Source organism: Quercus suber, unplaced genomic scaffold, assembly GCF_002906115.3.
Source record: "Quercus suber isolate HL8 unplaced genomic scaffold, Cork oak 2.0 scaffold_36, whole genome shotgun sequence".
Taxonomy (NCBI): Eukaryota; Viridiplantae; Streptophyta; class Magnoliopsida; order Fagales; family Fagaceae; genus Quercus; species Quercus suber.
Genome location: NW_027069501.1, coordinates 1724440 through 1741791, shown reverse-complemented (window position 1 = coordinate 1741791; position 17352 = coordinate 1724440). Strand labels below are relative to the sequence as shown.

The window sequence follows — 17352 nt, the reverse complement described above, 5'->3', positions numbered from 1 at the left end:
AAAACGCAGAATGGAAACGCACCGTGCCTCTGTATCCAAACCCTCACTAAGTATTATACTTTAGCTTTTTTAATTGAATAATTATGTGGTTGAATACAGTAAAAACATTTTGAGATCTTTTAAAGGACAATTAAATTCTTTTTTTTTTTTGTTGAGTAAAAGGACAATTAAATTCAATCATATAGTTTACTATTTAATATAACCACATGGTTGAATTTATTTGGAAAATTTATGGGCCGTTTGGTAATGTTGTTCTAATAACGTTATTTATATTTTTTGAAAATCGTGTAAATAAAAAAATGTGTAAAAATACATATAATATCATTTAAAAACTAAAAAAATGTTGCTTAAACTACCATACAAAACGGCCATTAAGTTTTATCCATGTGTAAAAACCGCAAACATGCATATGAGAGAGAGGTATTTGTGTGTTTCAGCGAGCATTGGACAGTATCAGGCCCAAATAATAAAGGTTTTGACTCAAGCCCAAACATAAAGGTTAAGACTAATTAAATTGACCCATTAGGCTAGGCTAGAATGGGGTGGCCTTACAGGCCCATTAGTAGAATATTCCAGAAAAGAAAAAAGTAAAAAAAAAAAAAAAAAAAACCTAACCCTAGACACCTTTTCGGCCCACACGTGAGAAGCACCTGACTAAAGAAACGATAATGGAGCGCCGCAACCATCCTATCAACACCAAAAAATATTAAAAAGTACAAATTCTCTCACCAGGACCGTCCGATCTCTCGCCACGTCATCGATCCGCGTGAATTCCCGTATCAACGGCTCAGATCACACTTACAGAGCTACTGGTAGAACAAACGAAGAAACTCTCTTTCTCTCTCTCTTTTCCCTCCCTGTATTTTTCCAATTTTCTGAATTTTGATTTCTTATTTAATTTTCTCTTTTCATCTTTCCCTAGAAAATTTCCAACAATTTTCTCGAGAAAACTAAGCTTTTCCTAAGATGAAACTCATGGAGGAGGAGATAGAATTCGAGGAGGAAAAGACGGTTAAGGTTTTGTATGAAGAACAGCAAGGCCTTGAAGACGATGATGAGGTAGAGCTTGGTGATGAGGAAGAGGACGGTGAAGAAGATGATGAGGATGATGATGGAGATGAAGAAGATGATGATGGAGATGAAGATGATGACTTTTTTATTTTTGTGGATTTTCAATTTGTTCTGTGAGATCTATTTTGGCCTTCAATCCTTTAATATTTTTATATTTTTTATGTAAATATTTTAAATTTAATGAAAAAATAGATTTTTCTGTCTATGAATATATGATACTAGATCTTTCTGTATACCATATTTATATGCTCTATTTTTTGAAGTGATTCAATATTAATGTTATCACCTTGCTTTGTGTTCAGATCTGCAGATCTGAAGCCTTTACTGTCTATATGTTTGTTTTTGTTTTTAATAAGTAGATTTTATTATGTGTTATTATGAGTTATATGTTTACTGTTTTGTGCTCTCTGTTTTTATTTTTTTACTTTTAATTTGACAATTTGTTCTGTTCCCATTTGAACTGAGTAGCTCATTATTATTATTTATTTATTGGCCTCAGATTTGATCTTCATGTTCTAGTATATTTTGCTAATTTTAATTGTTTATTCTGTGCTATAGAGTTCAATTTTGTTGTTTTTGTTGCATCTAGTTTAAATTTCCTTATATATCTCTTTGGTCCTTGTGCAAGCCATGTATTTTTCATATGAAATTTTCTCTTAAGCTGTTGGATCTGGAAGTTTTCTTCTTGAAGAAACAGAGTCCTTACTTTATTGACTTGGTTGAAGGGATTAAGAATCTTTGACCTTCAAAATCTCACATCTCTGAAGAACCCATTAAAAAAAGAAAACTAGGCACGCACTGTACTGGGTAGTTTGTTGAAGAAATTCAGAACCTTAAATGTAATTTTTCTCAGTTGTCTGTTTGTATGTNCGACGACGACGATGATGATGCGCAGGAAGTTTTGCCTTCCTCCGGTGGTCCTCCGGTGCACTCTGTAGATGACGAAGAGGATGATGATGAGGATGATGACGATGAAGACGGTGATGACGACGACGATGATGATGGTGAAGGCGATGATGATGATGACGATGACGACGATGATGCTGAAGGAGACGACGATGAAGGTGAAGAGGTAATAAAATTATTTTTCGTTAATTTTTTTTTTTAAATTTTTAAAATTTTCTGCTTAATATTATGGATGAATTTCTCTGTGTGTGTTTAAAAGTAGTTCAGATCTGTTTGTTTTTTCATCTGCTATTTTTTAAAAATTTAAAAAGATAATTTATAATTTTATTTTCTTTTATGGATTTTCAATTTTTTCGTTGAGATACTATTTATAGTGGATATTTTAAATTTAATGGTAAAAGAATTTTTGTTTTGTTGTTTTTTGTTATGATATGATAAGATCTGATTTTTTTTTTTTTTTTTTTTTTTTTAAAGATCTGTGTAAAAGTAGTTCTCAGATCTTTTTTTTTTTTTTTTTTATCTGTTATTTCAAAAAGTTTTTAAAACAATTATTCTACTTTCTGGAGAGCTTATATTTTTATTTTTGTGGATTTTCAATTTGTTCTGTGAGATCTATTTTGGCCTTCAATCCTTTAATATTTGTTTGTGTTATCAATAATTTTTCTCAGTTGTCTGTTTGTATGTTGGTTGGTTTGGGTTGCTATCCACTTCTACTCTGATATGATGTTTTCTGTCTTTCCCTTCTGTCTAGTTCTTGGTTTATATTTCCTATGTTCTGACTTCTTCTGTGGAAACTTTCTATAACATTTATGAACTAATCTATAGGAGGATCTGGGAACCGAGTACCTTGTCAGGCCAGTAGCCCGTGCCGAGGATGAGGAAGATGCTAGTGATTTTGAGCCAGAGGAGAATGGCGGCGAGGAGGAAGAAATTGATGAGGAGGATGAAGACGAAAATGGTGGGAAGGTTGATGTTCCGGCGAAGAGGAAAAGGTCAGATAAAGATGATTCAGATGACGATGATGATGGTGGAGAGGATGACGAGAGACCATCCAAGCGATAGGGTTGGGCCTCTGCTTGGTTTGAGGACTGACCATTGAAAAAATAGGTCAATCTCTATTTCTCTCTCTTTCTAAAAATCCATCTCCTCTTTGTAGAAAAGAAGGATACAATGGTTCATGGTTTCTGTTTTTTTTTAGCTCCTGTATTATCATGGTAGCAGTATTAGGGTCACAGTCTCTCTGGTTATGCCTAATTATGTGGGACTTTTAAGAACTATTTCAAAGATCTGGTTTAGGATATCTGTAACTTTATGAATTTAGATAAGATTGTAGACTTTGGAACACTTTTATCTATTAGGTTGATTGCGAGGTTCTTTTAGTGTCCATGTGCTCTAGCTTTTCTGAATTGTTGAATGGTTGGTGGATCTAATATCGAATATGTGATTTATTTATTTACTTTCCTTAAATTTTGATCCGTTCGTTGCTGTTTGGCAATGGTTTGAATTTGATGAGTTCATGAGTTCTATCAAGGAGAATGATTGGAGGACCCGATTCCTGCCTGCTCGTTTATACTTGATCTTACAAGTACGGCATAGAACATAGATCTAAGTGATATGCTCAAATGGGTGCAGAGAAATAAGCATGGAAGAAATGCTCCTATTTGTAGTACCTGATCGTATTCTCTGCCCCGTGGGTTTTTTTTTTTTTTTTTTTAATTTAAAATTATAAATTTTAGGAATAGGCGAATAGCTCATTTTTAAGTTTTTATCATTCAATCACTGGCCAGTCTTTGATTTGATCATATGGCAAATCCAAAACCACTTTCTATAACCAATAATTTTATGCGACGTGTTGTTGGGTGAGGTGGCACTGCCAGAAGGGTAGTAATGGTAATGTGCTTAAATAGACAACCGAAAACAATTTTACCCAAATAGAGAGAGAGAGAGAGAGAGCATTTATTTTTTTGGTAACTTTGAAGGGTAAACGCATTGTTAATTGGTATGTGGCAGAGGTTCAACACGAAAGAGAAAAATATGGGAATCTAGGTAAAGGTAGTGGGTCCCTTGGATTGGATGTGCCCTTGGTCATTTGGACATCTTTATAGACTGCCCGATATAGGGCAGTTGTGTGAGAATTGGTTTTACCATCTTGTCCTTATCATACTAGAGCCGCAGGCCCACAACAAGGGGCCGTTAATGCACAAATTTGGAGGGTGATTTTGTCCATCGTCAATAATTCCCATCTTTATTTTTCCTTGGCCTTTATTGCATTCTTTTTCTGCTGCTGTATTGACCTTATTGCATTTGTACGCATTAAATTTTGGCTTGATATGCAAAAATGAATTTACTGACTGGATTTGAATTTCTGATACAGATGGCGCTGCTGTGTGAGTCACCAAAGTGATAGCATCCAGAAGGCATGAAACCATGAAAGACACAAGGATTGATTGATAAAGACTGGCAAACAAATGGTATACATTGTGCTGAATGAAAAGAGGAGACAAGATGGAGACAATTTTCTATTTGATGACAGTCAGTAGGTACACCAGTACACACCACGTTAGCTCAGCTAACACTGGGCCTCACATTGGGCTCAAGGCTCACACTGAATTTGCCGATTTGCCTAAGACCATATGTTTAGCTCACCTAAGCCCAATACTGTTTGCGTTTGATATGGGTTGAGATTAGGACCAATTAGGCACAGGTCATAATCTTTTTATAGTCCAAAACCAATGGATTGAATTTCAATTTAGGTGGGGGTGGGGTATGGTTCGTTTGCAATGACCAAGTATACGACTGTCACGGTCCAGTTTATTTATTTATTTATTTTTTTGATAATACGCGGTCCAGATTATTTGTTCGTTATTTCACTGTCAAATTTAATTATAGATCCCGAGGATATATATAATAATAATAATTGACGTTAAAATTTTGGGATTAAAAGTTAAAGCTTGGTTGTCATTTTTACGTCACACCATAATCGCAACAGCAACTACCATTCCAATCAAATTTGTTGACTTTAGGGTATTAGTTAACAATTAATTTTAAGAAAGTTTTAATATTATTTTTATGAAAAATGAGAAAAAGTTGTTAAAATATTAATTAATTTTTTTCTTTTCTCATAAATTTTTTTCTAAATGGATTATTAACCAATGCGGGCATTTGTTAGCATTTTTTTTATTTATTTAAAACCAAGTTAACAAGACTATCTTAGAGCATTTATTAATAGATAATATTAAGAAAGATTTAGGGATTGTTTGATTTTTAAAAAACTATCACTCATCACTCTTTACTCAATTTTTGTCATTCATCACTTATAATGCCTCAATTTTCTAAACTCAACTCGTTTGGCATACTATTTTCAGCTTCTCATTACTCAAATATTTCTACTTTTTGTGGGAACCATACCTGAGCACTTGGTCAGAGCATTCTGTTAGCCTACCCGTGGAACCCTCATTCCCCACCATTTTCTTCGCTTCTCGTTTCCCCTTCACACCTGTTACTCTCCCAAAACACAAACCCAAACCTATAAAAACGTAAAATAAAGAATCACTCAACTCACCCAATGCTTCTTCTCTTTCCCCTGAAACCTTTGTTCTTCAAATTTTTGGATTTTATGATATTATTTTCTTTCTTCCTTTCCTTCCTCTGCTATCATGTAAACCCATCCATGAAAGAAAGTTGTATTGATTTCATGATAAATTTTCCAAACCCTCCCACCGAAGTTTCAAAAATCCCAAACAAGAAAAAGAAAAAAAAGAACACCCACAACTCAACACCACGGTGTTCTAAATACAGAAGCAAGACAACTAAAAGAAAAATATAAATAAAATCTAAACAAATAATGGGCATTTTGAAACTCATTCATGTTTGTTCAAAGAATGGGTATTTGGAAACCCATTCATGTTTGTATTTTGAAACCCCAAATCCAAGTCCAAATCCAAATCCCATTTGTCAAACCCTCAAACCTAAATCAACCAAATCCCCAAATCCACAAACAATTACAAAGGAAGGAACTTTCAACTCAAAGAAAAAAAAAGAAAATTGAGCAAATAAATAGAAAGAAAATAAAAAAAGAAAGTGTTTCAAAAAGAGGGTGGAGCTTGAAGCTTGAAAAGTTTGTTTCTTGATTTTTTTTTTTAATGGGTCTGAGACATCCTTACCTGGTCATGGAGTGCGGCGAAGGCCAAAAATATTTTGTGATGAAGAACCAAAAAAAAAAAAAAAAAGAAGAAGAAAGGAAGAACTAAATGGAGTGCAGCAAACAGAGAAAGAAGAGAGACAAAAAGAAAGAAAAGAGAAGAGCGACCAGTGGGAGAGAGAAGGAAAGTAACTTGATAAGACTAGTGTGTCCCAACCATGTGTGTTTATTTATGAAAATACCACGGAAATTAAGTTTTGATAACTTGAAAACACCTAAAATGTGTTTTCAATTTTCATAACTTATAACTAAAAAAATCAGAGAATTGAGTAATGAAAATAAAAACTGAAAACACATCCAAACACATTACTTAATCGTGGAACCCACAAATTTTGAGTTATAGATGATAGAAACTGAAAATTCAAATAGGCCCTTAATATCATTTCTATGAAAGATGTGGAAATGATATAAAAAGTTGTAAAAACAAAAATATATATTTGTTTCTTTTTTCATAAAAAGTTATTAAAAATATTTCTTAAATCTTTGCCTAGGACATCCATTAACTTTTTCTCTTTAATCAAATATGGTAGCTTTTTAGAGTTTGTTTTTATCTCCTAAACAATTAAATTTTAACAATAAAACTACCATCACAACAATTAAAACCCCTGTAAATTTAATTTTCTCCTCAAACTTGGACCCACTATAATCTCTGCCTTTTATAACTAATGACTCCTGGTTGAGATCAGGTAAATCTAATGGTTGATTTTTGCTCTGACCTTAGCTTTACTCAACTTTTTATACGTTGTTCCTCTCTAGGCTGCTCTCTAAAGTTAAAACAAACTCGCTCTTTTCCATAAGTGATCTGTGCTAGTGCACCCCAGTTAGGATTTGCTGGCCTCTACATAACCCAATCTTGGAGGCAAATTAGCTATTATGGGATAGAAGGCGTATTGGATCAAAGCCACAAGCCCACAAGTTAAATGATTACAACAGTAAATGATATTACATCCATAGAACCCAAGGGTCAGACCTTAAAAACTGACCCTCAAAGCCCTACATATCCCGGATAGATGCAAAAGCATGTGTTATCTTATCTCAATAACAAAGGCAAATACAGTTTCAGCTTTCAACCAAATTTGAAGCCCCCAGGAGGAGGGTTAGGGTGCCTAGTATGAAAATTGAAGTCTTGGTTGGTACCATCTTGGACATTGTGCTCTTCTTCCTCCTCCTCAACCCAATACCTCTCAAGAATCTTCACAGCCTTCTCATATATCTCATTGTTGTCATGGCTTTGTAGATTCTCTAATTTATCCAATCCCTCACATTCATCAATTATCTCTGCATAGACATTAACTACACTATTGCCTGACTCTTTGTCGGCCTCACCAATCTTTAAAATGTTCTCTAGCCCCTCGAGGCACACTGTTACAATTCTTGGGTCAGGGCATAGTAGAAGATCACAGAGTGGCTTAATACAACCTTGGTTCACCAAATATCTGCAGAGGTGTAATGGTAGAAATCAGCTGAAACAACTATTAGGAAGAGTTATATCAATTAAAATGGTCTAATCAATATAATAATGAAGATGGAAGTGATAAGGATTGAATTGAGGGGAAAAAAAGGGTCTCTACCTAAGGTTTAGCAACAGTTAGTTCAATATATTTATCAAAAAACATATTCAGCACTATTATGAAAGTATAACTATTATTAAAGAGAATAACAAAGAAAAGCAAGCCGGAGGAAAGTAGAGGGTATACACAAACATACTGAATCTGTTCTCGTGAACCCCCAGAGGTGGCATTTGAAATGGCCCATGCAGCCTCCTTCTTGACCTCAAATTCAGCATGTTGAAGCAAGTTCACAAGAGGAGCAATGATGTTTGCCTCAATAATAACCTGTTCAATTGAGAGAAGGAATTGACATTTTAGAAACATTTTGCACTTTGGAAAGGTTTATCATCTCAAGTCTTAAGATAGACGAGACTAGGAGGACAATTTGACCACCTATTGGATTATTTTGATTGAAAATAAAGTATTGGAAGAACTGCCAAGTAATGGGAAATCTTTAAGTTGTCTAGGATACAAAAATATAGAAATTAATATTTTTAAAGATTGAATATAATTTGAATATGACTAGGATACACCTTGGACATAGCTCAGTACATTTTTTTTGGCCTCATTTGAAACAACATGATCTTGTCCTTAAGATGGACTTCTTATAGATGAATCGGTGTTTATTCCATAGGTTTTCTTCAATTAAAAAAAGGGGGGTTGTGGCGGTTGGGATCGGTTGCTTAGCTTGTTAGGGTGAATGCACTTGAATTACTCAGCAACTAGATTTGGCGAGGGGGTCAATTACCCAAAGTAGGTTTACTAAATAGAGGCAAGTAGGGGTATTCGCGGTACAATGTGGTGTGGTTTTGGGTCACTTTTAGCACTGCACTTTGCAGTGCGGTTTAGCTAAAACCATAACTGCACCGCACCTTATTTTTGCGGTCACATGTGCGGTGCAGTGTGATGCGGCGTGGTTTAAAGTTTAGCCAAAACCATAACCGCACTACACCTAATTTTTGCGGTCACATATGTAGTGCGATGTATAAGATACGGTTTGAATGATTTGAAATTGGTATATATTTCAAATTTTGGGCTTTTTCTACCCAACCCAAAACTAATTTTTCCCTTTATTTTGGTCCAAGTTTTAAATTATTGAGCTAGTTTTTCTTTATTTTGGGCTGGCTTTCTTAATCAACACTTGCTAGGGTTATCAAACTTTTTTTTTTTTTTGAAAACTAGGGTTATTAAACTATTAATAATATATTTAATATTAAAAATAATTAAATATATTAATATATAGAAAGAGTGCGGTGCGGTTTTCTTATTATAAAGCCGCAAAGTATTACTTGCAATGCAGTGTGGTTATGCTATTTTGTGGGCGGTTTTGGTGCGGTTTTTACAGTTTGGTGAACACCCCTAGAGGCAAGTAAAGAAGTATCATTTCAGGGCTACAGTTCCTTGAAGTCCTTAGGGCCTGTTTGGGCCAATTATACTCTACTCTCCCTCCCTCCCTCCCTCTCCCTTAATCCAAATGGTCTCATGACTAGACAGAAGCAAACACACAGATTTTCAATAACTAAACTGATTTTAGGGGTATCATAAATAAATTGTCACCATTGTAATAGTTATGACACAACAGAGTTTTTGTCCTGAATTAAATACTGCAATTATGGCAGAGCCAGTAAGCAAATATAATAATCTGAAATGACAAGGTTCTAGAAAAGGAAGCAAATTAAAGATTTTCATGAAATTTAGAAGAACAATTCATTTCTGCCTATAAGTAGCACATCATGGACTTTGTACAATGCCAATTAGTAATGGAATGCAACATGCTGGTTATGAGTGTCTTGTGCATACAAATGGTTAAGAAACTTATTGGAAGAACCCCACAAGAACTGAGCATCTCACCTGTATTTGACTTCTATTACCAGCAGTGATATTTGAAATAGTCCAACAAGCTTCTTTCTTGATGCTCTTCTTGTAATTTTGTGTTAGTAGGTGGTAGAGACAAGGGAGCCCTTGATTGTCGATTACAATCTGTAAAAATACTTCATGAATCACCCTTGATCATCAACTTAATAATAATAAACCACTAATCTGATGAAAAATATACCACATATAAACCACTTCATGCAACTAATTTTCAAACAAAACCTAGAGTTCTCAAAACCAAGCAGGCAAGAAAATATTGGGGCAAAGATTACACTTCAAACCAGTTTGGGGGAAAATTCCTCCAACCTGCTACGTGGTAACTCAAACGACCATCTACAAGTAATTTTAGTCACATGACCTATTCAATGAGTCATGTGACTTGTTTGAATAATCTAATGAGTCCTCTGATTTAACACATGGATGGTTTTAAGAATCTTCACATAATGGCAGGAGATTCCTCTAAATCTGAAAAACTTTATCCAAAACATTACAATAGTGAAGAACACCTCGACATAAAGGACAACAAGAATAAACCCCTACAGATAACATTTTAGGTTTCCTTGGTTTGACATGGCTATTTCTGAAAATCAAGGAAGGTTCGTGAACTTTATAACTTTCTTCAACCCCAGTAAAAAGTTTTCTTTTATCTAGGATTAATGCCAAATTCTTCCCACTGTCTAAAACACTACATTTGAAGTTCCACATCAGAAAGAGTGACAGCTGGTTCCAGGATTCTTTAGTGTTGATGGCAAATGCAGGCAGTGAACATGTTTTCACTGCGAGAATTACAGCACAACGGCCATGGCAGAGGTGGATTGCTAATAGTGTTTGTAGATGGGCCAACAGCATGAACTGATCTGAGTATTTGACATTGATGATTTTGGGTTGATAAAGCCAATGGTGATGGAAAAGTTGTGCTGAATACAGGGGATGTTGGCAGTGGCACCAAGGTAGAAAAGTGTAACGGTACCATTCAAACTTGCATGCACCACTAAAACTTGTGTGTGCACAAACATAACAGATAGAGACAAAGACAAATTAAAGTCAACATTTAAAAGGAGCATTGGAAGACTAAATTTGAGAAATCCTATCCCCCACTCCCCCCCCCCCCCCCCCCACACATATCATCTCTACCATAATTTCTCCTGAAAACCACATCAACCAATTCTCTTTCCCCAATTATGTAACTCTTTTCAAGCCTCTGACCCACTGCCTCATCTGTAATTTGACACTAACAATTGAACATGTACGATAAGCACCTGAGTCTGAGGATCATCACCCGTGACAATGTTGCCTACAGTCCGAAGAGCAGGTATTATTACTGTTGGTTGCGGATGTCTGCAAGAGAGGGGGGTTGTCTGAGTTAGCAACTGTAACCTGATGGACGCCACAATGTATAACATGCAACAATAACACAGGCAAGCTGTAAACCAAACTTCTTAGGTTCACCTTCCCATATTTGAATTAAGCCCAATTTAGGCCCAAACGTCTACATAAATCAAATATCAGATTCAGATTATTAAAATTGAAAATCACTTGAATAAAAGCCAGAAAAAGGGTTGATGATAACTTTGACTAATAAAACAAAAATATTTTGATAAAAAATATGATAAAGCATTTATAAATTAGAAAAAGAAGAGTGAGAGGGGGATAACAGAATTTCTAATAAAGTAAATGCCATCTTACACCAGAAGCTCCACAAGTCTTGGACAAACGCCTGCCTCAATCACAGCCTGAATTTTGTCGTTTGTGCCATCAGAAAGATAAGAGAGCGCCCAGCAAGCATCAGTTAAAACTTCTTCATCACTTGAGAAGATGAGGTGCCGAAGGGCTGGCAATGCAGGCTTAACCTGAACAAGTAGCCCAATTATACTTACAAACTTTATGTTATAAGCTCTGCCAAACTAGAGAGCTTCACTACCATCTCTTTACCTGCTCAAATGGTGCTGCTGGTTTGCCACGGCAGAAGTTAGACAAAGTCCAAGTAGCATTTCTTAGCATAGATAGTTTCGCATGCTCATTCAGCTGTGCCAATAATGGCATAAGAGCACCATGACTTAGAACAAGATCTCTACAACTTGGTGAATCACCAGCAACATTACCCAAAGCCCAGACAGCCTGCTCAGTAAATTTGAATCTCAGAAACAGGAAAATTCTTAGATGAATCAACAATTAAAACAATAGCAATGAAAAGCAACCACAGTAGAACCAACCTGTTCTCTAGCATCATCACTTGAAGAACCAAGAAGTTGCACAAACTTGGGAACAGCACCATGCTTGATTACAACTTGAGTATGCTCTGATGTCCCAGATGCAATATTGGTTAATGCCCAGGCTGCCTCAAACTGAAGATGAATGAATAATCAAAACCTGATGGTATATTGGGTAATAAATTCTCTGCATAATAAATACAAGTTGAATGCCTAAAAAAAAAAAAAAAAAAAAAGGGAAAAATCAAATTAAGCACCAACAGTCCATACTTGCAATTGAGGCAGATCATGCCTATCAAGAAACTCTACAAATCGTGGAACAACACCCGCATTGATCACCTCCTCAATTGGAGGGCAGCGCTCTGCACAAATATCCCAAGAAATTGTTCACCAACTTAAACAAGCAAATGACCAACCAATATTTAAAGGGAAATGCATACATACATACATACATACACACCAAGAGTGAAAGCCGGTAAGGGGAAATTTTAATTTACTAGTTTATGTATTTATTCATCTAGTCTTTTTAATTTCTATATATTAATTATTGTTCATTTTAGTGTGTGTTATACTTATACACACAGGCATGTAAAAATGTATGTGTATCTGTACTGTGTGTGATATACACTTTGCCCCCTTTAAAGTCAAGTCCTGGCTTTGCCGCTAATACATATATGCATGCGTAAAATCATATTATAAAAGTAGATTGCACTGGAAGAGAAGCATACACACCAATGGATAAGAGCTTTCTGAATTGAGTGGTTGCTTCCAATTGTGATGCTGGATCATTGGATTGTACTCCTTGTACCATCACAGGTAAACTTTCCAACTGCCATCAGCATTTTAGACTAAAATTGTATGTGAAATATCATTGTACCACATGCTCATGCGCATGTGAGCAAGCGCGCACACAACTTCTACAATTCTATTAGATTCTCGGACCCCAAAAGTTAAAGGTTAAACCGTTAAATGTAATTTACAATAACAGCACAGAAGTTCATTTCCACTAAAACCTCACTCTGGTGATGATAAAAATGGAACAAGCCGTTTTAGTGATACAACAAAAATTTGCAATATTTCCATATTAGGCTACCACCTTACACATGGGCTAATAATTAATTATCAATTGTTCTAAAAGCTTAAACTTTCAAAAAATGCTGGATTTAATCATTTAACCATAATTCTAACCTTCTATTGAAAAAAATTAAATTGCAGATCATGTGGGCCCATGTGTTAAGTTGTAGGTTAATTTGGGAATGTTGTGAATTTTTGTTCTGTTTGTAACTTTATTTAAATGGAAAGATAACTTCTTTTTGTTTCAAACATAATTAAAACTCAGTCTTAGGCTATTAGCTTAGATAAATAGTTGTATTAGTTACTATTTCATATAACATTTAATTTCCAATAACCCAGAAAGTAAAAAATAAAAATAAAACCCAGAATTTATATTAAAAAATAAATAAAAACCATTTTGCACAAAGAAACAGAATCTAACTGAATGAAAGCTACATAGTACATACTTAGAATATAAATGATTCACTGAATGAAGAAAAAAGAGCTCGAAAAAAAAAAAGTGAAAACCTTTTGTTGGATCACAGAAGCACTGGCAGATGGGGTTCCCCTTTCATTGCTTTGCTGAGATTGAAGAAGAAGAAGGCCTTCTCTTCTTTTCTTGAGAAGGCTATCTTCTCTCTTGCTCTTCCTGATCTCCACCAAATTGTCCTCTCTCCTCCTCCTAGCTTCGTCCCCATCCACACCGCTCTTGTAGGATTTCTTCCTCACCTCCGTCCGCGAACTGGGTCGAAGCGACATCTCCCTCTCTGTCTTTCTCTTCTCAAAGTGCTTTCAATGTGTTCGACGAAAGTCCCAAAAGAGAGTGATAAAGTGATTGTTAGATCAGAACGTGTAGTGTGGGAGAGAGAGTGTAAAACAATAATTTCTCTCGCCGCCCCATGCTCAATTAGTGGTTTGGTACTTTTTCTTTTTCTTTTTCTTTTTTTTTATTAATGAGAATCAGTGGTTTGGTACTTTGGTTTGCAATTTTTATCTATTGGGAAATGTGTACTTTTGTTTTGGGACCAATCTTTGCTTTGGTTATGGATAGTTTGTTGACTTCGGAGGACTTAGGTATTGGCTGAAGACTGAAGTCAGCGCAGCTTGGTGCAAGAGTAAGACACATTGATAATTTTCCTTTTTTCTTTTTTCATTTTTTGGGATAATAAAGTCATACTTGCATTAAAGCAAGCAAGAAATTGAGTCTTTCTAGTCCTCTTGACGAGTTTGACTTGATGAACTAGAGTCTGAGTTACTCCATTTACCTCACTTTTAATAACCCAATTAAAAGTACAATTACAAAACAACTTGCACGGTTCCATTGCATTATAAGCAAGATAAGGATAGGCTAACAACCATTAATCTTTAACATTATTGAGAGCATCCATACATATATTGGATATTTTCACATCATTAATGGTGAAAAAAAAATTCTACAATTCCTTGTATCTTAATACTATTGCACTTTTTTGAAATGGGGGAGGGAGAGGGAGAGGAGAATAAATTTTTATTAAAAGAGAGTGAGATTGTCACTTATGTTTCCTTTGTTGTGAGTTTTGGACATCGGAGTTTTTATTTAGGCAATTGAACTTTAAACTTATGGCTACAATTTCTTCTCCGAGTTTTTAATTGTTATATTTCATCCATAAATTTGGACAAAAATAAAATTTTTAATATCCAAAGATCCTTTAATGAATTTATATTAATAAAGTTTTTAAATGTTCAAAATATAACAATTAAAAAGTTTTATGGACTAAAGTGTGATATGATCGAAACAAAAGAGGGTAAATTGTGTTTAAAATTCCGTCAACAAAACACAAAATCTATTAATTTGGAAATTATCGTAACAATTTTGTAAGGGCTAGATTTGAGTCCCTAGCCCAAAAGATAGATGGACTCAGGCTTAAGAAGCCCAAAATAATGAATTTGTAGAGAGTGGGTTGGGAAAACTGAACTTTAGTGAATTAGACAACAAATAAAGTAGATCTTGAAGATAAAAGAATGAAGATAATCGAGTTTAAACTGAAGAAAATCGTCCTCGGTAAAGTCCGAGGAGATTGGTTCTTATATATTTCTTTCAAGTTTGATTACAAAGTCAGTTCTTGATGCTACAATGTTTTTCTCTTGGTTTTTGATCCCTATATTGTGGAGGGTCTCTTCCATTATATAGCCCTCTTTAGACGATCTTAGCTCTCTACTTATTGATCATCCAAGCTACTACTTGAGTGCTTGTCCTATCGGACACCATTTCAGCCCCTCTGTGTGTTGGGAAAGTCAATGCAGCACTGTTCAAGAGTCTTCTCCACATTAATGCAGTTAGAAAGTTAGCTACAGAGCATTCAATACGGTGGTAGCAACCTTCTCCTTAGATATTTTAGGACTCCCCCCCCCCCGGTCCTAAGTTTCTGTAATACTTATCCGTACCTACAAGATTTCTTGGAAAGTTCCCCTGGATGGCAGACCACTTCTTTGGACCTTGGCTTTGGTTGGCCGATGAGGAATTCATTCTCGGCCAACCCTTTTGGGCCCTTATGAACGAAACTAACTTCTTCATTTACTAACGTGGACCCCTTTGACAATGTTTTCTCCTCTTCAGATAACCTTTCGTCCTCGGATTGGATCCCAAGCCCAATAAATACACAGATAATGAACTTCTGGGCCCAATGCCCTTACAAATTTCATTTTAATCCAAACTGTGGGGATAAAAGACTAAATTTATGTATTAGGCCTTGGGCCCTATTTAACAAGTTGGGTATATCCAAAGAGAAGTAAATGATTAAGAAAAGCCCCAGACTAGGGAATCATGCAAGGAAATGATCAAGGAATATAGTCCGAAGAGTGTGTCCTCTTTGGATAACCCCCCCCCCCGGTCCTAAGTTTCTGTAATACTTATCCGTACCTACAAGATTTCTTGGAAAGTTCCCCTGGATGGCAGACCACTTCTTTGGACCTTGGCTTTGGTTGGCCGATGAGGAATTCATTCTCGGCCAACCCTTTTGGGCCCTTATGAACGAAACTAACTTCTTCATTTACTAACGTGGACCCCTTTGACAATGTTTTCTCCTCTTCAGATAACCTTTCGTCCTCGGATTGGATCCCAAGCCCAATAAATACACAGATAATGAACTTCTGGGCCCAATGCCCTTACAAATTTCATTTTAATCCAAACTGTGGGGATAAAAGACTAAATTTATGTATTAGGCCTTGGGCCCTATTTAACAAGTTGGGTATATCCAAAGAGAAGTAAATGATTAAGAAAAGCCCCAGACTAGGGAATCATGCAAGGAAATGATCAAGGAATATAGTCCGAAGAGTGTGTCCTCTTTGGATATGAAAAATATCGATCAAGCAAGTACCCGGAAAGTTTGGGTGACCTTCCTGGCAATTCTAATGATAAGGATAAACTTCAGGCACGTATAAAGATGATAAGAACAGAGAAATATCTAAAGGAAAAGCTGCTACCACCGCATTAAATGCATTGCAGCAACTTTTCTAGTTGCATTAATGTGGAGAAGACCTTTGAATAGTGCAGTCTCAGCTACCGCCACTTATGGAGAACCAACAAAGATACTTGATGGGACATATACTCAAGTAAATGTTTAGATGAAGAACAAGTGGACGATCAAGATAATGTAAAAGAAAGCTATGTAAGTGTAAGAGACCTCTCATAGTAGGGGGATGGGGAAAGAAAAAGAGGAAGGTAGAAGGAAGGTTTATTGTAGCTCTAAGAAATATATAAACAAAAGTTTGTCTTCTCGGACAACAATTTATTCAAGTTTCAAGTTTGTTCTTGCACTTATTTATCTATTAAACATTTATTGAACGTTGTTTAATTCACAATCAGTCCAGCTCTTTCACCCACTCTCTACAAATTTATTGTATTAGGCTCGTTGGGCTCATTCCATATCTTTTGGGTTTGGACTACAAATCTTGACCCTACACAAACTATTTAGGTAATTAAAAGTTTGTGAATTAAATTATGATAGAACTAAACTGTGGGGAATAAAATCTAATTTTCCATTTTTTTCTCTATTTTGTTTTTGCAGCTCCATGAAAAATGGTAATTGGAGGGAGATTAATCAAGCTAATTATACTTTTTTTTAGAGAATTTCAACCTATGGCGTTTGTTTCCGATAATAGCTCTTTATTATCAAACCAAGACATTAATTGGTTTTTGGTGTAGGCGAAAATTGAACCCCAATTCTCTAATTCACCTATCAGAGATTTTACCAGTTGAACTAACTAGAATCTACAAGCTAATTATACTTGAATGTAGTGATTCTAATCCATAAATCAATGAGTTTATAGGCCTAAATGACTCCACAATCACAAATCTAAAGTGGAAGATTTGTAGACAGTTTCAAATGATATGAGTTTTAGCCTACCTCGATTACATTAAGGTCATAATAGGACCAAATAGTAAGTAGTAATAATCTTAAAAATTGAACAACCTCAAATTGTCACTAGTGAAAATTGAACTCAAACT

At 35.4% G+C, this 17352-nt stretch overlaps 2 protein-coding genes across 5 annotated transcripts; one reads left to right on the top strand and one right to left on the bottom strand.

Annotated features, from left to right (window-relative positions):
- The first annotated feature begins 690 nt into the window (after positions 1-690).
- Positions 691-4815, top strand: LOC112002921 (uncharacterized). 3 transcript variants are annotated; one of them, XM_065770815.1, is made up of 4 exons: positions 691-812; positions 923-1152; positions 1943-2143; positions 2803-3356. In XM_065770815.1, exons 2-4 carry the CDS (start codon positions 967-969, stop codon positions 3037-3039), a joined length of 624 nt encoding a protein of 207 aa, XP_065626887.1. In that variant the 5' UTR covers positions 691-812; positions 923-966; the 3' UTR covers positions 3040-3356. The 3 variants fall into 3 exon arrangements, with proteins under 3 accessions (XP_065626887.1, XP_065626886.1, XP_065626885.1); XM_065770814.1 differs by lacking the exon at positions 691-812 and adding an exon at positions 4352-4815 and having other exon boundaries at positions 836-1152; positions 2803-3084; XM_065770813.1 differs by lacking the exon at positions 691-812 and having other exon boundaries at positions 836-1152.
- Positions 4816-7031: 2216 nt separating this feature from the next.
- On the bottom strand, positions 7032-13995 carry LOC112002924 (importin subunit alpha-4). Of its 2 annotated transcripts, none has more exons than XM_024035085.2 (10): positions 13395-13985; positions 12546-12642; positions 12084-12175; positions 11817-11948; positions 11536-11721; positions 11290-11453; positions 10863-10941; positions 9580-9708; positions 7886-8013; positions 7032-7614 (listed from the first exon to the last, which is right to left on the bottom strand). In XM_024035085.2, the coding sequence occupies exons 1-10, from the start codon at positions 13623-13625 to the stop codon at positions 7245-7247; spliced, it is 1608 nt and encodes a 535-aa protein (XP_023890853.2). In that variant the 5' UTR covers positions 13626-13985; the 3' UTR covers positions 7032-7244. The 2 variants fall into 2 exon arrangements, with proteins under 2 accessions (XP_023890853.2, XP_065626884.1); XM_065770812.1 differs by having other exon boundaries at positions 7478-7614; positions 7876-8013; positions 13395-13995.
- Between the last annotated feature and the right edge of the window lie 3357 nt (positions 13996-17352).